The following is a 23,268-nucleotide window of genomic DNA, read 5'->3' on the forward strand; positions in this document are numbered from 1 at the left end:
CGAAAGACAGATCATTCCAGGTGCTTAAGGCATCATTACTACTTTCTTCTTAAGTAGGGTCTTTATTTCCTCTAAATGCAGATCAACTTTTCTTTATTCTTCTATCTCCAATTCCTCTGCAGTTTACCTCACAAGAATAAAATGGAGCGCTTTTGGTAGCTGAAGCTCAGGGGGGATGTCTCAGCATGATACTGAGAACAGACAAACCCAGCCACAGTGGCACTGGCTGCCCCAGGCAGCCTACTTCACAAAGTGAATTCTTTCATACTCAACGAACACCTCCTTGTACTTACTTGCTGAGCAGCCAATCTGGAAGGTGCTAAATCTCTAACACCTTTGTCTCCTACCATTAGGCAATCAAGACAAAGTAAAAAGCTGGGTACCATGTTCTGGTGGTGATTCCAGGTCTGCACCCCACAGTGTCCCTCCAGTCCTACTCTCACTTGCAATCACACCAGGGTCTCCCTCACTTGCATTTTTTTTTAAAGATTTATTTTTATTATTATTTTTTTTATTGGAAAGGCAGATATACAGAGAGGAGAGACAGAGAGGAAGATCTCCCGTCCGATGATTCACTCCCCAAGTGAGCACAACGGCCGATACTATGCCGATCCGAAGCCAGGAGCCTCCTCCGGGTCTCCCACGTGGGTGCAGGGTCCCAAAGCCTTGGGCCATCCTCGACTGCTTTCCCAGGCCACAGGCAGGGAGCTGGAAGGGAAGCGGGGCTGCCGGGATTAGAACCGGCGCCCATATGGGATCCGGGTGTGCAAGGCGAGGACCTTAACCACTGCGCCATCGCGCCGGGCCCCTCACTTGCATTCTTTCCAACCAGTTGAGGAAGAGTGGCGACACGTACCAGGCACTATTATCAGTTTCTCAGGCAGGCATTCATTTATTCATGTAACATAAATCAGACACTGTGCTAAGGACTGGCGACACAGCAACAAACAGGATCCGACCTCTGTTCGCTCCAGTCCCTGGAATGTGTGGTGGGAAGAAGCTGCAGGAGACAGCGCAAGCCGAGAGGGACCCCTTCTCCTCCACCAAGGCTCATGACCAAGCCCTTCATCTGCACATGGTGTTCACACGCAGCCCTGATAAACAAGGACTGTACAGACCATTCTCTATTCAAACACGAAGTGCCACTGGTGAGATCCCATCCCCCTTCTTTTCAGGAGAAAGGTTGGAATTACTCATAATTCTATTTACCTCAAGTCAAAGAGAAACGAAATGACAACTTTGCTCCTTGACTTAAGTTCTCACAAGGTGGTTCTTTTCCATGCGTATCTGTGAACCAACCCGGGTCAGTGCCTGGCTTAGACATATCAGTGAACATATGCACCAGCACAGGCAGTCCTGCTGCTGACCACGGAATGAATCCCTTCTGAACTAATGCTGCTCTCCTGTCTCTTCCTACTCTCTCCATATGCCTCTGGCACCAGAGTGGAGCCAGCCAGAGGTAGGGTAAAAAAGAGAAAATGAGAAAGCTGTTTTCCAAATATAGAGGGAAATGGTCACTCAGCCTTACGTGGAGCTGGAACAGAACACAGCTACATTTCTTCATGTTCACACCTACATAGTCACCCACAGATACTCCTACCGTCAGAGTTGCACATTCTTTAATATCAATGTTTGTAAGAATTTATAACAAAATACATGGTACACAGATATAAATACCCTATAAAAATCTACAGAAACATCCAGATGCCCCAAAGACTAGAGGCAAGCAGGTCTGAGATCACAGGTGTGCTCAGGAAGGGGCAGGAGCAAAGCCAGGCCAGAAGAGCGGGAGGGTGCACCTGCAAAGACTTCAGCTGATTATCAGAAGCCTTTCAAAATATCCTGGGATATTTTTAGGAAAACAGATGAGGTCTGCTAGAAGAAGGAGGGTTGTGGCACAAATCAGTTCAGCTTCTATGGTTTTCCTCTGCTCACACCACTAGCCAATTTCAAATATTGCAATGTTTCCTTTCAGTTAACTGGGCAGGAAGAAGGGAAACAATGTCACAACTTTATGGACAGTGTCTGCATCTTTAGAACTGGATACAAGCTTGTCCAATGCCGAATGGCTATTTAGATTGGATGAAAAGGAAAGTAAATTACTGATTTTAAAAAAATGAAAAATCATCTATAATGTGACAACAGCATTTTAGTAGAGAATATGTCACATTAAACTAACTTCATTCGGATATCACTGTCTTCTCGGTACCTCATCATGCCAGCCAAGCTGTTGTGTGTACACCAAGGGCCACACACCCTGCACCTCTGGACTGGGGTCTGCCCCTTGCTGTCCGACCAGGGGAGTGCCGGATTATCTGTCATCACTCTCTTTGAGAAGCACAAAGGGAAAGGAGAGGTTCACTTACTAGACATTCCTCCCACTGTTGGCATGAGAATGGTATTCGATCAAAATCTGGCCACCAAAAGGAATGTGCATGTTATGCTGAATGGTTGGTTGTTGTTGTGTTTTTTTTTTTAGTACTAACTGGTGCCAGACACATTTTTTTCTATTCAAATCTAACAGGAGAAAAGCAGGTGCTACGGCAGTGTAGGCTCTCTGCCCTCCAGTGTCAGGACCCCTCTTCTGCCCATGCTCATCCCTGTTAAGAATGGCTGGGATTTTCACACTTAGAGGATGTTACAAAGCTCTAAATTCAGAGTCTAAAGCCTCAAGGGCCCAGTTAAACGCAGTCTGTGTGCCTTCACCTGTCTCAACCAAAAAAACAAAAAAACCAATTCGTCCCTTCAACATCAGAAGGGTGACACTGTGCTATGAAAGGTGACAGCCTATTAAGGAACCCCCAAGAACCTGTGCTGGATAGCAGCCAACTACCTCCCAGGGAATTTTTTCTAGTGCGAGGAGATTATGCAGCTTCTGCTGCGCTCAGGAAGGCATTCGCGACACCATCTGCCTGAGGAAGGAACTGCATGTTATTTCAAGGCCAGCAGCTTTGAGCCCAGGAAATGGGTTCCCACAGAAGTCAGCATTCTCGAGGTGAGCCTAAGTGGCGAGTGTTTAACGTCCAGAATGACACAGTGGGCTGTAGGTGAGTCCGGAAGATACCTGCCACGTTTTAGGCATCAAAGAAGCTGAGGCAGCCTCACCACCTTCCTCAAGTGACCTGGCGGGGACACATCCTCACGTTCGGCATGCCTGGGAGCATCTCAGGGAACACAACCTGCACCCAGGCAAAGGCCAGGCCATTTTCTCCAGGCAGAAGCAAGGAAATCTTACTGTTTCCAGGAGAGGATGCTCGTATGTGAGGTTAATAGAAGTCAGTGGCTAAGTGAAGAAAGGGAAAACAGAACAACACTGACTTCCGCACACCATGCCCCACTGACAGCATTCCCCTCTCTAGATTCTCCCTGGAGGGAATCCAAGCCTGTGTCAGGATCAGCAAAAACAGGTGGATTTCTCCTTACAACAAACCCTTCCCCCAGCACCCAACACGAACACATGAAACCTTAGGGGCCAAAAAGAGAATTCACAGCTATAGTTTTGACTTGACCTGCCTGGCACATTGCATCCCCACACAATCTAGCTCTTTAGCTTAACCAATTAGGACTATTGGTTACAAAGTCTTCAAGAGACCCCCTTTCTCATTTGGTCATCCTGTAAGAGCCTGGCTGTGCCCATAGGTGTTGAGCAGGGCCAGCTGCTCTGGGCCACACTCCCCTCACCATCCCAGTCACAAGCTAATGGGCTGCATGGCAAGGCCTAGGGGGTCTCTTGTGCAAGCCACACAGAACCTTCCTTTCTTACCAGCACTGCACTTTGAGTTCCATTGTAGGACTCTTTGAGCACCAAAAGCAAAAGATGGGCAGAGCAGCTGATTTTTGAATGGGAGAAAGAAAGCAAAGTTGGGAAGGTGGGAGGAAGTGGTCCTGTTTGGCTCACAGGGTAAACTACAGCTTTCCCGGAATGTGGGAGGAAGCCCAGTCCCTAAGGGCCCAGTGCGATACGCTCCTTGCTCCCTCAGCTCCCCTTGACCATGGTGCCCATGGTGTGACTTACTGCATGGGGTACTGAGAAGGAAAGGGTGACAGGAGAAAACAACGTCACAGATGGGAATCATCAGAATAGCAACAGAAGATGTAACTGTTCAACACTGTGGATACAAAATTAGTAGCTCTGGGGAGATGGAATTCAAAACTAGTACCCAATATTTTTGGTAAACAGCGTTGTTCTGTGTACAGAACCAGCCTCTTTTCTACTTTACAGTTCAGGATTTCTATTCCAAGTCTCTACAAATGTTGTTTATAGGGCCATGAGAAATTTGAGACATCCCCTTTTGAGGCTCCTCTGGTCCAATAGGGATAATGACGTGACGTGGAGAGTTACCAGGCCCCTCTCTCACTCCGACCCTGGGATATCTATTCCAGGCAGACCTCAGTTCTTCTTGTGGCATTTCTGGGGCTGACCTTCTGGGGTTCCCAGGCTGTTCCACACCTCTGTGTACAGCAAGGTCCCAATGAAGACAAGTGAGGTGCCCAGCCAGTGCCAGCTGGTGAAGGGGTTTTGGAAGTACAAGATGGAAAAGATGAGGCTCACAAACTTGCGCAGAGTCACAACGAGTGTCACCGTGAGGGAGGCACATTCCGTTGTGAGGATGAATACGCCCCGGATGCACACATACCTGGGCGGAAGGAGTTAAGGAAGGGCCTTGCCCCTAGGAGATCAGTGGGGGGAACTGGGAAGTGCTCGGCTTGCCCTGAGGCTCCTCTGCAGTGGACACCCACAGGATTCCTGTCCTGTCATGCCACCCACAGACCCCACCTCAAGCCTGCCAGAAACGTCTTGTTTGAGAGTGTTTCTATGGTTTACAATGAAGGCCACCTTCCAGGTAATGACAGGTGTCACTTAGTAAGGGAGAGCCCAGGTACCTATATTTTATCTTGTCTGCCATCTATCCACCACTCCTTCTAAAAGGGGCTCTAACAGCACCTCTGTGAATTAATGTTAAAGCATATGTAGGGCTCAATGTGTTTCTCTATTTCAAAGACATAACAACTTTTCCAACGCCATTCAAAATGGCCATTCATCAAAAATCTTGATTAGTTTGGAATTTTAGAACTTTGTGGTAGCTGAGAATTATTGTACGGTACTGCAAAATTCCAGTTAGAAACCAAACAATGCCTTTTTATGAATCAACAGGTTGCTCCACACTGCCTGGAAGATTTCCTGTTGCCCATGACCCAGTTATCTGCTGCTGCTCCACTAATATCCCAACCGCAACCTGCAAAAGGGCTCCCTTTCCTGCTTAAAAGTAGATGAAAGCAAGTCATGTTCAAGAGAAAATAACAAAGATTCCTATGCGCAGGTCCTGCAGAGCAGACTCAGGGAAGTGCAAGGATACTGAGTGATGACGTTCATGAGGAGGTAGAACCACATGACGGGCACCGTCACGCCGACCACCGGGATTTCATACGATTCTGCAAAGATTGAGAGAGGATGTGGTTACATCACCTGAACACGGCTGTGCATGTAATGCGACAGCAACCTCCTCCAACGTGCAGAGGTGGACTCAAATCACACTTCACTGCCTTGGTTCCTGTCTGTCTTAGCCACAAGTGTCACTGCTATCTTGGGCACTGTCAGGGAGCTTTGGCACTCTTGTGCTGATGCTTGGAAATGTCTCTGAGCAATTCATTCAGGCCTTACAAACCTCCTTTACATGCTACTTCATCACCTGCCTCATAACTTCGTAACTCATGCTCATGTAGCAAACTACAATCTACTGAGCACCTACTGCCATTCAAAAGATGCAATTACCATTGGACATACATGCTATGTTAAGCTTTGATTCAGTGAAGAAATATATGTATATAAATACTAATGTGTTCTTCGTGTGTAAGTAGATAATGAGTGTTTTCAAGTTAACTGGCATTCTATAGTGACTTTATCGAATAGCCTCTTTAAAAAGAAGAAACCAACTTTGTGACATAGTAGGCTAAGCCTCTGACTGTAAAACCGGCATCCCACACTGGCACAGCTTCATTCCAGATGCTCAATTTCCCACCCAGCTCTGTACTTATGATCCAGGAAGGCAGCAGGGGATGGCCTACTCTGCATCCAAGTGGGAGACATGGAGGGAGAGCTCTGCTTCTCCAGCTTCTCTGAAACCCTTTCAAATAAATAAGTAAATCTTGTTTTTTGTTTTGTTTTGTTTTTAAAATAACACTGTAGTTACCTGAAACAAATCTTGCTTGTTCCTGCTGCCTGCTGCGTCAGTAGCTGGGGTAAAAGCCACGTCAGCACTTTGCTCTCCTCCTGCCTGGTTCCAAAACAGCCCAGGCTGCCCCTGTGAGCAGCTCTGCCTTTCCCAGAGGCAATGGGTGAACTTCCGGGGCAGGAGAGCTGCACTGTTGCCTGACTCTGCAAAGCCCCCAGCTTTGCACTGGGCCATTACTGAGGGCTTTCATTTTCTGAACACCTGATGTCCTATTATGATGCAAACATAAATTCTGAGGCAAAAGCAGAAAACCTGAAGATACCTGCTTGCTTCACTTCAGCAACTGAGAAGCGCCTGTAAAAGCTTCCCCAGCTGTGGATACTGACCAACCGCCCTGTTCTCCCAGCAAGCAGGAGGTTTCAAGAGGGAAGATGGTTTGGATAAGAAAGACGCCATGGTCAAGTCCAATGAAACAGACTCTGCCTCAGAAACCATCAGGCAAATGTAACCTCAAACTCACCAGATTTATTAAACAGAACTGCATGGTCGTAAATATCAGAGGCCAGGAAGATGAAACCAGGAAGCGGAAGGGCGTGCTATGGGAAAGAAAAAGAATTCATGTAAATTTCAATGCGGAAACAGCAAAGAACAATTGGAATAGATTCACAGTGACTTCAAGTTGCATGGGTTGTGCAACAAGCAACATCAAGAGACTTACTAAGCTAAAGGTGTCCGGGATTTCTGCTCCCTTACCATGTATGACATTACTTAGATGCCTGCCCTGTGGAATCTGATGGACACTGCAGGCGCAACACGAACTGCAGCCAGTGTTCATCCCTCACAGACAAGGAATGGAGAAACTGCTTCAAAAGATGTTCCTACATCTCACTATTTTGAGAGAAGTGACGCAAACAAAATAAACTTTAAATTACTAGAGAACGCAGAAGCCAATTGCCCAGAGTTTTAGAAAATACTGAGGATGACCTGCAGTCAGGGACGAAGCAATGAAGATGAGAACAGAGGAGGGGCCATGACAGGAGGGCCTGATGCTCTCATCTCTTCTCCTCTCCCCACTGACAACAGATCATACCGCATAGCCACTAAGCAGGTACTATGTGTTATCTAGTAGTTATTATGCTAAATCAGAGATGTGAACAAAATAAAATGTTTAATGCTGTACAATTCCCCGCAACAGACTCCAGCTCCAATCAAGGCTTTCAAATTGCATGCCCTTAACTTCAGACCAAACATTTGGCAGTGAAGAAACCCAGAGCTGACCCCCAAACCTGACCGACCTTGGGGTGCTATGCTTGGGTACCTCTCAGTAGGAAAGGGAGGCGGGGCCAGGCGGGCAGTTTCCCAGAGAGGCTCCCATGCATACAGCTGATGCATCCCACTGTCACATGAAGGAAGCCCAGCAGGCAGGCTTGCGCCTTTCACCTCACCCCTGAACCATTCCTCAGACGGCTGCCTGTATGGACTCCCCGTGGCACACAGCTTTGGGGAATTGCTTTCTTTCTCTTTCCATGTATCCATGTTGGTCTTGACCTGACTTCAGTCACAAGAATGTTGGGGGTAGGGGCTCCTGGTCCCTTGGGGTTGGCCTTGGTTAAATGACCAGGTTTCACTTGCATCTGTTCTTGTGAGGACCTTATGGTAGAGAACTGGGCTCTGTCCACACACTAGCCTCCTGTCCAACACTGTTTACCAAAACGAAACTGAATTTCAGCCATATCAGACGGACAGCACGTTTTTTGGAGCAACACATTACAACCTTCAAGTGTTTATCTTCCCCACGCTGGAGGAGCTGCTTACGTTATAAAACAAAGCTTCCTTGGAGTGTTTCCCAAATTGTTTGTAGAGAGTCTCTTGGAATATGCCCATCCTTGCTGACATCAACAGAGCAAAAGTCAGTGCCCCGATACCTACAATAAAACCCCAGGTTACAAGAAGACTGCATGTTAAACAACTTTCAGATGTGTTCTTAAAGAATACTTTTTTTAAAGCTCTACACATTTTATAAACAAATGAAGCCAGTTACAGCATTTCTCATCCAGGCCTCTATAATTCTGTGCATCTCTCTTTATATACTCATGTACATATTTTTAACACTGGCTCAGGATCAGACAGTACATGTAATTTATAACTTGCTTTTCTCATCTTTTCCTTAAAGTCATTAAGATTTTGTCAGAAGCATGGCTCAACGATTGCTTCTCACTCTATGATGTGGCTGTAACACACTTCAACGTCTCATCATAGTAGAGTGGTTAGATCTGCAGTTCTTTCATCATTAACATCAATGTATCTTTGAACACAATATTTAAACAAAATGGTGATTATTTCTTTAGAATAAACTTTCTCAGATGGAATTATTGAGTGAAAGATGGAATTATTGGCTGTGAACAGTTTAAAAACTTCATACATGGTCTTTTTCCAGAAAGGCTATATAAGTTAATCCCCTAAACAGTTCATATGAAGTGGATCTCTTACTATACCCTCAGTACCGATGTGACTAGCATTTATCATTTTGCCAATATGATAGGCTAAAAATTAGATGTTTTTATATTTTGGTTTGAATTAGCATTTCTTTCATTAAAAATTAATGGATACTAATTTCCCTGTAACTTATATGTTCATTGACTTTGCAATTCTTTTCTCATAATTCAAAACATTTTCTTAATATCTCATCAAGACCTTTCTATGCCAAGAAACAAGGAGAGGTGCCAGCCCTCTGGAATAGTGGTTTAAGCCACTGCCTGTGGCATGTGAATACTGACTACAACTATCGAGTTCTCTGCTACTGTGCCTGGGAAAACAGCAGAGGACGGCCCTAGTGCTTGGGCCAGTGCACCTGTGTGGGAAAACTGAATAAGTGCCTGGCTTCACACTGGCTCATTTCCGGCCTCTGCCGCCATTGGTGGAGGGAGCCAGCAGAATGAAGATCTCTCTCTTTCCCTGTAACTCTGCCTTTCAGAATTCTGAAATTTTCAGGGGAAAAAAAAAAGAATGAGGAACACAGTTAAAGAACTGTGCTATTGCTTTCTCTCTCTCTCTCATACGGTCACTCTATTTTACTGCTGTCATCAAAACTGCCTGGAAAAAGGGTCATACTCTCATACAAACAATGGGAGAATGAATCTCTACTGGCATTGTCTAATTAATTCCACATAGCTACTTTTCTTTCTCATATTACCCAGGAGATTTTGATGATCAGACCAATTTAGGGAACTTTGCCATATGGAACAGCTAACTTAAGAAAATAAGCCTAAGATTTTGAAATGGGTCACCAGGAAAATTGAGCCAACTGCTCTAATGTTCACTGCTTCTGCAGAAACTTAGCCCACATCATGACAGAACAGGTAACGCTGCAAGCGCTGCTCTCAAAGAGGGAGCTGAGCAAGCAGACACACACTTCCCCCTCCATGCCAGGGGTGAGCATGGACAGACGGACAAGGCTGTGGAACACACTGCCTTGGATACTTGTTCTTTAGTCCTTGGGCACCAAGGTTCAGAGGGACATGACTCCATGTGTCCCTCTTCCATGGATCATCTATGTAGTGGAAGCTCCTGGCCCAGAGATATGTCCCTCAGGAGAAAACTTAGCAGACACAATGGCAGAGAAATTAGTTCTACTGTAATTACTGTACTTGCCTAGTAACCACCACGCAAATGCCTGGAATCCATCACTTTCCCCCAAGCTGGACTGGTTAGAAGTCTAGGAAAAAAGAAAACATACTAGGTACAAAGGCCAGAACTACAAAGACACCAAGGTATGAGGAAAATATTTATGCTATTTATTTCCCACTATTCTTTCAGAGATTTGAATCCTCACATTACATAATTTACTTCATTATTTAGTTCCTGGTAGCTGGCACCCATGACAAGTCATAAATATAAATAATTTGTGAGCTGATTCTTACCACCTGCTTGGCTGACATGAACGTGCAAATAAATATCCCCACAGACACCAAGGCAATGGAGGTATATTTGAATACACTGTACCTGCAAAAATAAGAACAAAAACAGGTGCACATTTCCAGTGCTATGTACAGTCAGGGTGTATGCGGTAGAATCTGGGTGCTGACTGCTCTCCAAACATCTCACCCACATATTGTTTACAGTGGATATTTCCAACAGAGACACACTAGATTCCCACATCCCACTCTCTCAAGAGGCCAATGAAAGCTTGACATCAAATCTAGGTCAAGAGACACCTATGTCACTCAGGAGGCACAAGAGATTATCAGGAAATGATTTGTTTACCCACTCTCTGGGGAAGGGTATTTTGGTCTTACATCTCTGAATAACTTTAGTGTTAATTTTAAATGCTGGTACAGTTAGAAGAATATTCAATTTCTAGAACTGTGGGCAATAATAAGTTGCATTTCATATGAACTAAAATAGTATCATTAATAATCCTTTTAGATTCTTGTTGACTGAATACAAGGCTGTAGCAAAACTTTTAAAAAAATTAAAACTCATAACATGAGCCATGTGAGTTTCTTTTCTTTTGCTAAGATTTACATATTTAAAAGGCAGAGAGCGAGCGAGAGCGAACGTACAATTCCATCAACTGACTGCCCAAATGGCCATAATAACCCAGGCAGGGCCAGGCTGAAATCTCCATCCAGGTCTTCCACATGGGTGGCAGGTGTCCAATCACTTAGATCATCATTTGCACCTTCCCAGGCTCATGAGCAGGGAGTTGGATGGGGAGTGGAGCACCTACAACCTGAACTAGTAGTAATGCGGGATGCTGGTGTTACAGACAGCAGATTAACATGCTGTACCACAACAAAGGTGCCACATTTCAGAGCACTAAAAATGTGACAAGTAAGACTGAGGAACCAAACCCATAATTTTATTTATTTTTAAAGTTATCTAAATTTAAATTAGCCACATATGCTAGTGGTCGCCATACTGCTTAGAAGTTCTATGTTAACTGGTTTGGCAGGTTAGTATGGTACTAAAGATGCATTTAATCATGACAAGAACTGATTAGTTTACACAGAGAGGGCACTATTCCAAAGCCTCTTACCTGGTCAAGTGCCTTGGAAAACTGCATCACAAGTATTAGTGTTAGAGAAAGAACTAAGGGGACAAACTCATCACCACTGTGAGGAAAGGAATCCGGGTGACTGGTCTATGGATGGATGGTGGCGTAGGATATTATTTTCATGTGTAGAAAATAAGTGTACTGTTTACCTTTTCTTCAGAATGATAATCCCTAGAATCATGTTGGCAATCAGAGAACCCTGTGAAAGACAGACAGCAGAGTTCGTCGCTGCAGCCCCACAGTGCAAGGGCCAACATGCCGATGTTCGTCGTGAACACCAACGTGCCCTGCGCCTCCGTGCCAGACAGGCTCCTGTCCGAGCTCACCCAGCAGCTGGCACAGGCCACGGGCAAGCCGGCGCAGTACATCGCAGTGCACCCCGGACCAGCTCATGGCGTTCGGCGGCTCCAGCGAGCCTTGCACGCTCTGCAGCCTGCACAGCATCGGCAAAATAGGCGGCGCGCAGAACCGCACCTATAGCAAGCTGCTTTGCGGCCTGCTGGCCGAGCGCCTGCGGATCAGCCCAGACAGGATCTACATCAACTACTACGACATGAGCGCGGCCAACGTGGGCTGGAACGGCTCTACCTTCGCCTGAGGGCCACCCTAGCTTTGCCGCTGCCCTGCACCTTCATCAGCAGTGTTCCCTGCCCACTCTCCGCCCCCGCTCCCAAATCGGGAGAAATAAAACGGTTCAGAGACCAAAAAAAAAAAAAAAAAACAAACAAAAAAAACAAAAACAGACAGACAGCAGTAACCAAGCTTTAGTGCAGAGGGGAGAGAAAATTCCAGAGGGTTATGAACACGGACCAATCAAATTGCACAGAATGTAGTGCCAAGAGAAATCATTAATAATGTTCAGTCATTTTCTACTGTGGTGAAAACTGCAACCCCTGAACATCTGTCATGTACAATGATAACAAATGATTGAAGTGGGTTATTACTTCTCAATGACTGGTTACAGCTGACACTACAACTAGCAGAAATAACTGATACATGGACTTATTTCTGTCAAAGTTCCCAGATGTTATAGTTACAAGAACTTTTAATGAGTGTCTCCCCACCTCCAATTAATGGAAAAAGTCACATTGGGATGTCCTCCTTCCCTGGAAGGGTGTCAATCAACCACCAAGTGATTACTAAAGTCTGCTATGTGTTCAGTGTTTGGAAGGTCACCTGCACTCTAAGTTTTGGGAATGTCCCATCAGAAATAGCACATTCAATCTCATCAAAGTCTCAGACTACACAGAAATGTCATTCTAATTATCACCCATCGTGCATTGTTTCATAATCTAACTGTGTCCCCTGAAGTCCTGCTTCCTCTCAGGGAACATTCTGGACACATCTCCATGCTGCAGGTAAAGAAGAAACCCTCAGTGCTCTGAGAGAAATTTAGCACCATCAAGAATCTCCTTTTATTACCTCAAGTTTCTGCTTTAAAAACACTGTGTGAGAAGCATTTGTGTCATGCACAAGAAGCAAATGTAATTTTATGGAAAAAAGAAACAAGAAGTGATAAGAAGCAAGTTAAATCACATTAGTTAACAACTATGAATATAAAATCCACAGATGAAAGAAACTGAAATAAAATCTGTCTCAGAGAAATTTTCATTGCCTTTTTATTAATAGCCCTTAAGCTCAGACAAATCGAAGTAAACCATCCACTTGCATACTCTTTTTTTGCCTGCCTTGTTACAGGACAGTCATTTTTGTTCACACACTTCCACATCGGTTCTTGTTCCTGAGACTTCACTTCCTACAAGACCTATCTCCTTTGGCCACTTGCTCATTCCTCCCACCCGCTTAATGGCATTTGTCAGAGCAGCATGAACTTACCGATCTAAACACCATGTGCAGGGGCATGGCAATGTTGAGATTCAGGGCGTAATTGTTGACCACACTGACGGTGAAGAACATGGTCACCATTACGGCATAATATCTGAAACGCAGAAAGCAGTACATCACACAGAAGCCAGCAGTTCAAGAAAACCCAGGAAGGGAAGGATGCAACTAATTTTAACAATACTAACCTTATTTTTGCTGTATTAAAAGGCTGTATCACTATTATCACAAAGTCAAATACAAAGGGCACAGAAAAATACCTCACAAAGCCAGCTAACGTGGGAAAAGTCTGAATTGTCAAAGATTTTAAAAGAAATCCAACTGTAATATTTTTCAAGGATACATAGCAGCTCAGAGCTAAGCTCTAAAGAACCTGCAGGGTCCGGTGGTATGGCCTAGCAGCTAGGGTCCTCGCCTTGAACGCGCCGGGATCCCATATGGGCGCCAGTTCCAATCCCGGCAGCTCCACTTCCCATCCAGCTCCGTTTGTGCCCTGGGAAAGCAGTTGAGTACGGCCGAAGGCCCTGGGACCCTGCACCCATGAGGGAGACCCAGAAGAGGTTCCCAGTTCCTGGTTCCCGGTTCCCAGCTTCGGATTGGCACAGCACTGTCCGTTTGCGCTCACTTGGGGAGTGAATCATCGGACAGATCTTCCTGTCTCTCCTCCTCTCTGCATATCTGACTTTGTAATAAAAATAAATAAATCTTAAAAAAAAAAAGAACCTGCAAATGGTAAGTGCCTTTAGGTATTTCCTATTTACACATATTTATGCTATTTACTTTTATTGTTTCTAAAGAAAAGATATGCTAAGTTTATGTTACTTTAGGAAGACTAGACAACAGGCATTGCAACAAAGGCTACACCTGCAGAGTCTGGGACGTCTGAGGAACTTGCCAATGAGTGCAGCCCATAGCATTACACACATACAACATTTCAGGCTTACTAAACTCCATCTACAGCTTCCTCACAGCTTCCAAATAACATTCTGATGGGGAGCTGACAGGGTTTCCTGGCAAATTTTCCCAGGCGTCTTGAGGAGATGCCATTTGGAGATAAAGGGAGTGTATCAAGGTCTTTAGGATAATTACTTCAACTATTCCATGTTGCTATCTATGTAGTATTACCTGGACACTACTCATGGAAACACACGATATGAAAGAGATTTTGATCAAGGTTTCATATACATAGAATAAAATAGCCATCCCAGATAGGACACACAGGAGAGGTATGGCAGTTAGGGCAGGATCATGGACAAGCTCAAACAAAAAACTGGGTAGTTAGGTTTTCATCGCCAACAACCTGGTTACCAACAAGAGGAGGGCGACATAACCCAAGGTGGAAATAAAAGTGGGAGGAATGAAAGAGGAGCAGGCAGCTCAGGTATGGCCAAAAAAAATGACAGAGAATTTGCTTCTGACCTGAGTAAGTGGTTGGGGCATGGGAAGAAGTGGAGACAGAGGCAGGTGGGAAAGCCCAGTGCTGGGGCTTCCACTGTGACAGGACACTAACCTTTAGGAACAGCAAGTTTTAGGCAGCTACTAAAACCAATGAAAAACTAACAAAAGAGTACTTAGAACATACGAGATTACATTGGAGAATGTAAAAGCACAGTATTAGTAACAAGATGTAGCTTGACCTTCCAAAGCAGGCTGTTAAGAAATGCAGCAGAAGGACATGGATCTAGTCACACCCGAATGTTACTCTCGGGGGTTTAGCTGCCACTTGGGACAACTCTGTCACATATCCTAGTGCCTGAGATCAGGTGCTAGCTGCCTACTTCTGATTCAGCTTCCTGCTATGTGCCTGGGAAGAAACAAATGATGGCCCAAACACTTTTATCTCTAGTCTCTCCCAACAAAAATGCTGACTTCTCAATGTACTGCTCATTAGAAGCACTCCCCTATTTCATAATTGGCCACATGGACTAGTTACCTGTTTGGCAGATCTGAACTCATAGGAACAAGTCTGGTGTCAATAATTTTGATTTGGCTTGCCTGTCATTTTCTTTTCAGCTGAAATTCACATTTATAAAGTGACAGTATATAAACAAGATTATGTAGCACTAATTTGTCATTCCCAGAGCACATAATAACATTACCAATTCAGAGGAAAGCATATAGAAATACTAAAAAGTTGTGGTCACACCAGACTGTCTTGTCTTATCCTATTCATTCTCCTCATTTTGAGGGTATTATAGTCTGTGGAAAGTGGAATTAAAAGATACATTTGTCTTCACAGGACAGAAAAGGAAAAGAGAGGGAAAAAATGCACACTATGAAAACATTGACAAAGATCTTGTAAAAGAATATCCCTTGGTTAAAACCCAAAAAGTAAGAGACTGCAATACGCTGTACCTTAGTGGGATAGCTGGTGACTTCCTTCCCAAATCAGCTTCAAAGAGGAAACCTTCTACAGCAATAAATAAAAACTGTGCAAACGTCACAATGTTCCCGCATCCTGGATGCTTCCTGCATAGTGATTAACAAGACATGAGGCATGAAAGCTGAGATGAACGGCACTGGTGTCACTTCCACGTACGGTTCCAGGGAAACAGGAACAGGAACTTCTCCTGCAGCACTCCCAGTCTGTGGATCTCACAGGTGCACCACTGCATCTTAGGAGAGGATGTCAAATTTTCCTCCATCACTTCTTATAGCTGTGGCAGAGTCCTCTGACATAATCCTTGCTCCTCAAACACAATAAAGCTTTCTCAATGAGCTGAAGGAAACTGGCTATTTATTCCTAATGGGAATCTCACTAAACTAGCCCTGTGAGTTCTCATCAACCTAGAAGCACAGCCCATGGACACAGATGCTCACGTCTTCTAGTGTGTTTCTAATTCCTTCTGAACAGGCATCACTGAACACTCCCAGAGCAAGAAATGTACCCACTGTTGACGACATGGCCATGAGTTCCGACAGGTCCCCTCAAAGGGGCAAAAACTGGTTCTTGAGATGGGAAGAAAATCTTAATCTTATGTGTAAATATAAAACACAAATAAACAGGCCCAGCATGACCTGTGTATTTTAGCCTATGGCTAAAATCCTCACGTTGCAAATGTCAGGATCCCATATGGCTGCCTGTTTGTGTCCTGGTTGCTCTACTTCCCTGCCAGTTCCCTGCTTGTGGCTTGGCAACGCAGTGGAGGATGGCCTAAACCCTGCGTCCTCTCTGTAAATATCTTTCCAATACCGTAAATAAATCTTTTTTGAAAAAATACAAACACAAATTTCTTTGCATAAACCAGTGAGCATTATACCTGTGGAGGGGTGCAAGGAAAAGGGTCTAAGGGGAGCTCTGTGTACAGTGGGTTAAGCCACTGCTTGCAATGTCTACATCCCATTTTGAGTGCCGCCTGTTTCCAATCCTGTTTCCTGATCATGTGCCCTCTGCCAGGAAGCACATGATAACTGAAGCAACTGGGCCCAGGCCCACAAAGAATTCCTAGATTCTGGCTTGGGCCTGGGCCAGCCCTGGTTGTTATAGCCATTTGAAGAGTAAACAAGTGGATATGGGATCTCTCTCTCTCTGCTTTTCATATAAATGAACTTAAGCAACAAAAACAACATGAGAAAACATGGCCACAAAGGAGGCAATCATGGAAGAGCACGGAGAAACAGCCTGTACTTCCCTAACCTCCACAGCTGCTACCTCAAGGTTCCTTACACATTAGGAATTCTTACAATCCTTGCACCCAACTCACTGTCTTCAGTCATCTATGTAATGGCTGGGGAAATCTCACAGGGACTGTTAGGAACAAATAAATAAAGTAAAAAAAAAAAAAATCTCTTCCTTTATGGGATACTTGGAGAAACCAGATCCCCAAAGTATGTAAGCTTTCATTATTTTTTTTAACAATTATTTTACTTTTTACTTGAAGTGTAGATTTAAAGAGAGAAATCTTCCACCCAATGGTTCACTCCCCAAATGGCCACAATGGCCAGGTTTGGGCCAGTCTGAACCCAGGAGTCTGGAGCTCCCTCTTTCTCTCAAATGGGTGCAGGGGCCAGGGGGTCAGTCATCTTAGAGCTTTCTCAGGCACATCAGTAGGAACTGGAAGTGCAGCAGCCCCTGTGGGATGCTAGCACCATAGACACTGGTCCTGGAGGATTTTCTTCAGCTTGTGCCTCACTCTGATCTGCCTGCTCTGTCATTGCAAGGGATGCGGGGGGGGGGAGGGGGGGGGGAAGAAGAGAAAGACAGAGGCGGGGGAGACAGAGGGAGAGAGACAGGGAGAAAGAGAGAGGGGGGCGGGGAGAGAAAGAGACAGACAGACACAGTAAGCGAGCAGTGATTGTCACTCTCCCAAAACTTCCAGATTCCCTGTATCATCCTTCCAGCCTTCAGCATTTATATTTTTTTCTTGACTTGAGACATTTGTTTACCTGAGGCTCATAAAGAGGATTTAGCTACATCACTACACACTAGCACTATGTTATTTATAAAAATCAACACCTTTATCTATTGATAGTACTGATATCAAGCAGCAACACTAAGAAAAACAAATTCCTAAATACACGTTTTGGGCAAAAAGCAGACAACTGCTGCACAGCTAGGCTTTCCGCTGAGGCTGCCTAGGAAGGCCTTCCTGAAACCCACCACTCTAGATGCAACTGAACAATTTATCTTTGGATCCTTATGTTCAAAAGGCACAGGCTAAACTCTGCAAGAACCCATACAAGATATTTGTTTCATTCAAGGAGCTAACCAAAGACACTAGCTTAACTATGAACAATAGGAGAAGGAATTCGAGGTCTAGATGGTTCCTCACACAATGTTTTCAACCATGACCTGGAGGCTCGTTAAAAACTCCTAACTGGGGCCTGGCGCAGTGGCCTAGTGGCTAAAGTCCTCGCTTAGAATGCACCAGGATCTCATATGGGCATCGGTTCTAATTCCGGCAGCTTTGCTTCCCATCCAGCTCCCTACCTGTGGCCTGGAAAAGCAGCTGAAGTTGGCCCAATGCCTTGGGACTCTGCACCCTTGTGGGAGCCCTGGAAGAAGCACTTGACTCCACGCTTTGGATCGGCACAGCACTGGCTGTTGCAGTTGCTTGGGGAGTGAATCATCGGATGGAAGATCTTCCTCACTGTCTCTCCTCCTCTCTCTATATCTGACTTTCCAATAAAAATAAAATAAGTCTTAAAAAAAAATCCTAGTCCTAAGGAGACTCATTCTCTCAGCTCTGATTAGTCTGGGCTGGGGCCCTGGAATCTTAAAGAGTTCCCCCAGCTGACTATAATGTGCAGCCTTGTAGGGAACCACCAACTGAGATTTGGGCATGGGGCTGGAAATACATGTGTACATGTGGTGTGTGATCCAGGGCTGAGGATCCCTGTGCTCCCCAGCGGCTGCAGGGACACACTGACCTGCAGGACCAGTTTGGAGCTGGTGGTAGGTACAGCTGGTAAAACTTCCACTTGTAATGCCAGCATCCTACATGCGCACCACTTCAAGTCGAGTCTGCTGCTCTACTTCCAATCCTGCTCCCTGTTAATGTACTTGGGAAAGCAGCAGAAGATAGTTCAAGGACTTGGGCCCCTACACCCACCTGTGAGCCTGGGAAGAAGCTCTTGGCTTTGGACCAGCCCACCTGCAAACATTACAGGCAGCTGGGGAGTGAAAAAGCAGACAGAATACCCCTGTCTATCTTTCCCTTTCTTGATTCCAAATAAATAAATCTTTTTTAAAAATCTAGAGCTGTTATTTATGATGTAGCAGTGGAGGTTCACCAATTCATTTAAGTGTTTTTTTAAAAATTGGAATTAGTAGTTATCTCAATGATATATTAACCATTAAGGCAGTTCTGGAAAGCACTTAATGCATGCCTCGCACAGCCTGGAAAAAGCAAAGTGCACCATCAAATGACTAGTACTTGGGGCCTTGCCATAACTAAAGGTCTTCAGTGTCAGCAAAACCACCTTGCAAAGACACTCATTCAGGCTGACCATTGTTTCCTCATCTGCAAAAGTGGTTGTACTGAGGGTTCAATGGGGAAGTACACATGAAAAGCCAGGTGCCAGACTTAGCAAAGTCTCTTTGTTTTCCCTGCCGTTTTCTCTTTACCAGTCCTGCAGCCAAAATGAAAGAACAATGTCTGAGAATACAATGAGTGGCATTGGGGGACATTTGTAGGGTGCTCCCAACAGGAATGAGCTCTCCCCCTACCATCCAGGAAATGCCAACATGGGGCATGAGCAAGAAAGAGCCCAGCAGCGTGGCAGGGATCGCTGCAGGACAGATGCGTCCTGTCTGCCTGGATGTCCCACTCTTAGGCGCAGTGTCTGGCTTCCACTGGATAAATGTAGGATGCCTAACTTGAAGCAAAGTTGATGCAGAATATTAGCATTTATACACAAGATAAAAGCTTGTTCATTTCCAAAAGATGACTAACCTACTGGTATATTCTCTGCAAGACTTTTAAAAAGAAGCCTCAATACATTTATGCTTTATCTTTATTTTATGGAGGCAGGTTTTATTATGCCTGTATTTATGGCTGAAGACACTGAAGGCCATATGGCTCTCAGCCATGTCAGTCTCCTGAGGCCTCATGACAAACAAACAGTGTCGCACACACCCTTATCATTACTTTGTAATTCAGCCGTCACCATTACATAATTTAAAATACCCCCTAAAGAAATCCCAGGTCCCTAGGAGTCAGTCTTCCTTACTCAATACTCCCCAGAACATCTGACAACCCCCCTTGCTTTTACCTCTTCCACAGGATTTTAAAATCTCCTTTATGTGTTCACATAATTGTTTTTTTAAATCAACCTACAGGGAATTTTAGGAACACACACTGTTGATAGTTTTACTTATTTTCACGTAAGTAATTCATCTTAGAACTTCAGAGTAAAAGCTTAGACTTTTTTCCCTAAATTTCTTAATATAACATTCACTTTGAACTTTATTTCTCAGGAGCTAATCACTGACTAAAAATAATTCCCCTTACTCTCAATTCTGTTGGACAAGAACGTGATTTTTTTTTAATCCCCTTCACACCAACTTTGACAAGACTGAGTTGGGCAGCCAGTTTATGACTTTTCTTCTTCTAGAGAGAGAATCTGACTGGCACTTGACTGCAAGATGAAATGGGAAAAAGAAAACGCCTCAGATGGTTTTCCTGCTGTCAGACGCGGGATGCTGCACCTGCTTAGCTACGTGTCAAGGCTGAGCAGGAGCTCTCCAAGGGGAGGATTACGTGTTCTATCCAGACTGGGAACTTGCTCAAGTCTGCATGGTGTTTTGCATGTTTCCAACGGTTCCCATTATATGCATAAAAAGTCAGGCAGGAAAAAACTCAGTTTCTTTCCCAAGTTGAGGAAATGGGAAAAATAATCTTTTTTACTACAAATCAGTCACTTGAGCTGATATATTTTGTGCATGACTTGTCATTGATGTAGGCACCTGTTGGTTCTCAGGAAGATGGATAAAAGCACAGTTGCTGCTGTAAACATTTATGAGCTTTCCACCTGTGATGTCCCCTATTAAAAGTCAAAACTCCAAGGCCAGATGTATAAGGAGTCTTCACAGTCACCTGGTCTAACCAGTTCTCACAGGACTGATTCCTGACAGAGGCTGGAACTTGTCCTTGCAACTCTGGAAAGTGCTGCTGGCAAACCACTGATTATATTAATAAATGAACCACCTCACTGTTTTATGGCAACCCATTATTGTATGGAAAAGTGCAGATTTACCAAATAAGGCAAGATGATGTATTCAAAGTGCTCTTAATCAAAGCTCCTGTAATGCAAAGAAACTTCCGTAAAATCATATTTATCCTGACTTTGCAGGATCAGCTCCTAAAGTAAGATTTAGCTATCTTAACACAATGTATGAAAGGCCAACTGCCCCTTGGCTGCTCTAAGCAGCACGCATGAATGTATCTCATTGAACCCTTCAAAACTATCAAAGAACCAGCTAAGATCAAGTAATTTCACCAACAGCTTATCTAGAAAAGGGAATTTCTGCTGGCAGCACGTCCTACTGTCAGCCAGTCTTTGGCAAGATTTAATGTAATGGCATATTCATAACAGAGAAATTACACTATTATTCTCTGCCTTCGCTTCCACAGCTGGCCTGCTTGTGTCATTATTATATCTTAAAAATTAATTTCCAAATGGCTTTCCTGCCGCTTTGTGGGCAGGACACTTCATTCTTGTGCAAGGCGATCGTTATGACTGTCAGTGGACACCAGGTGCGATGCAGCATGGACACTGTTTAGGCAGGGACAAGGAAGTCCTGCGAGGCTGGGTGACTTGAAAGTCCCACACCGCCCAGCTCAGACGGCCACTCCTCCCTCGGAGCTTTCCAGTGCCGCCTGCAGCAGCCTGGGGTCTCGGTGGGGCGGCCTCCTCACCGGCCTTTGCACATCCTTATTCCACACTGCTGGCCGGCCTCAACGAAGTCAATCTAGTTTCCCTTTTGGAGGGCAAGAGTCATGAAGCTGTACCTCAAAATGTATGCTCCCCAAATTAGACTTACTACATCTTAAAGTCAGAAACGCTCCCTCAGGGTACCTATACACACTACCAAGTGTTCCTCATCTTTGAGGGGTGCGTCAGAGCCACCACTCATCACCATCGCTAAGGACAGTGTAAAAATACAGTGTTGTGTAGGGCACTGTAATAGAAACGATGCTTTCTGGGCGGCGCGTCCCCATCGTCAGGCTGCGATGGGGAGGCCCCTGGGTTCGGCCAGCTCCCGCCCGCGGAGTCGCGAGCCCGAAGAGCTCAGCCTTCAGCGCCCGGGTGCAGCGGGAACCGCTGGCGACAGCAACTCCGAGGGTCGCTTCCGGGACGCCACACCGCCCGCCCCCAGCCCGGGAGGGGGCTCCTCTGCTCCGGCCCGGGTCGGGTCGGGTCACTCACCGGGCTAAGAGTTCAAGGAAGACTACGTTGCTGCAGCAGCCGGCAAACACCAGAACCACGGCCAAAGCCGGGTGCATGGCCGGTGAGCGGACAGGGGGGCGAGCGCGCCCAAGAGGCGCCGCCTAATCCTCTGCCTTGGGAAGCCGGCCTGAGGTCCCTGCCGCGGCACGGAACATCGGCCACGCTCCTGAACGCCGCTCTCCCTGGGGGCCGCCACGACACTAGCGACCGGGCAGCCGTAGTTCGCAGTCAGCTCGGCCCCATTCATCCCAGGGGGCGTCTCGGGCCAAGCTGGACTACATGTCCCAGGATGCCGCGCGCTCACGTCGGCCCATGACGTGTCCTCGTTGCTCGGCAGCGCCGCGGCCTCCGGGCGGGCGAGGCGCCAGAGTGCATCACGCGGCCGGCGGCCGAGGGGCCTTGTGGGAAGTGAGGTCCGACTTGGTGTTCGCGCGAGAGCGCTCGCCCCCGTGATCGCCTGTGGAGAGGGGCGACCGCGGCCTTCCCGGGCTGAGTCCCCTGCGCTTGAGAGCGGTCGACGCAGGAGCTGCGAGGTGGGCCGGAATCGGAGTGCTCGGCGTCTCGGAGCCCGGCCTGTGGTGCTGTTTCCGCTGCCTGGCCGTTCGAAGCGTGTAAACGCCGCCCTGGCAGGTTTGTAATGACTGGTGCACGTGCCTGGCTGGAGTGTGGCGGCCTGGAGCTTAGCCGGCTGCGGACTCTCCACCCAAAGCCAGCTTGTCCCTCTTATGGTCTCAGGTTTTAGAATAAACCAGAATGAGGGTCATTGTTAAAGATGCGCTGATTTCCGTTCGCAAGCATTCCGGTAGAGTTCGTCCAGCTAGGGACCCTCAAGCCCCAGATGTTTGTGGTCTCCAGACCCCGGATCCGGGTGGTGTTAGATTCGCCAACCACCAGGGAAAGTGTAACTCAGCCTAATGTATGAAAAGAATTTAGATGGCCTTTCTTTCAGGCAACCACGGTCACAGGCTTCAAAAAGACACACGAACGAGAGAGATACAGAGGAAGAAGAGCGCCAAAGAGACGTGCTGGGCCGTTTAAACCCCTTGCCTCGGAAGCCGAAAGGGAGGTCACCTCAGCCCCTATCTGGTGGTAGAGGGGAGATATGGGTTTGTGCCCCTCGTTGGTGCCACTGAAGTACCTCTCTGGGCCCAATTTATTTTATTATTGAAAAGGCAGATTTACAGAGAAGGAGAGGCAGAGAAAGATCTTTCCACTGGTCCACTCCCCAGGTGGCTGCAAGGGCTGGAGCTGAGCCAATCAGAAGCCAGGAGCTTCTGGGTCTTGCACGCAGGTAAGGGTGCAGGG

General features: G+C 46.0%; 2 protein-coding genes and 1 pseudogene across 2 annotated transcripts in view; 2 read left to right on the forward strand and 1 right to left on the reverse strand.

The window, feature by feature from the left end:
* Positions 1-23,268, forward strand: part of EXOC4 (exocyst complex component 4) — an 817,909-nt gene that overhangs the window by 658,375 nt on the left and 136,266 nt on the right. The window lies entirely within an intron of this gene.
* Positions 873-22,194, reverse strand: SLC35B4 (solute carrier family 35 member B4). Its single transcript, XM_040987503.1, has 10 exons — positions 21,943-22,194; positions 15,427-15,540; positions 13,066-13,168; positions 11,379-11,428; positions 10,094-10,175; positions 9,825-9,888; positions 7,989-8,098; positions 6,694-6,769; positions 5,358-5,433; positions 873-4,637 (listed from the first exon to the last, which is right to left on the reverse strand). The coding sequence occupies exons 1-10, from the start codon at positions 22,017-22,019 to the stop codon at positions 4,391-4,393; spliced, it is 999 nt and encodes a 332-aa protein (XP_040843437.1). The 5' UTR covers positions 22,020-22,194; the 3' UTR covers positions 873-4,390.
* On the forward strand, positions 11,403-11,971 carry LOC121161194 (annotated as a pseudogene).

The sequence above is a fragment of the Ochotona curzoniae genome, unplaced genomic scaffold, assembly GCF_017591425.1.
Source record: "Ochotona curzoniae isolate NIBS_2020 unplaced genomic scaffold, NIBS_Ocur_1.0 contig_4692, whole genome shotgun sequence".
NCBI lineage: Eukaryota > Metazoa > Chordata > Mammalia > Lagomorpha > Ochotonidae > Ochotona > Ochotona curzoniae.

Coding starts and splice junctions, on each gene's coding strand:
- SLC35B4 (XM_040987503.1), bottom strand. CDS start 22,019: ATGCACCCGGCTTTGGCCGTGGTTCTGGTGTTTGCCGGCTGCTGCAGC. Junction 15,541..21,942: donor TTCCTTGAACTCTTAGCCCG/GTGAGTGACCCG, acceptor ATCACTATGCAG/GAAGCATCCAGGATGCGGGA. Junction 6,770..7,988: donor AGGAAGCTTTGTTTTATAAC/GTAAGCAGCTCC, acceptor TCTTTCCCATAG/CACGCCCTTCCGCTTCCTGG.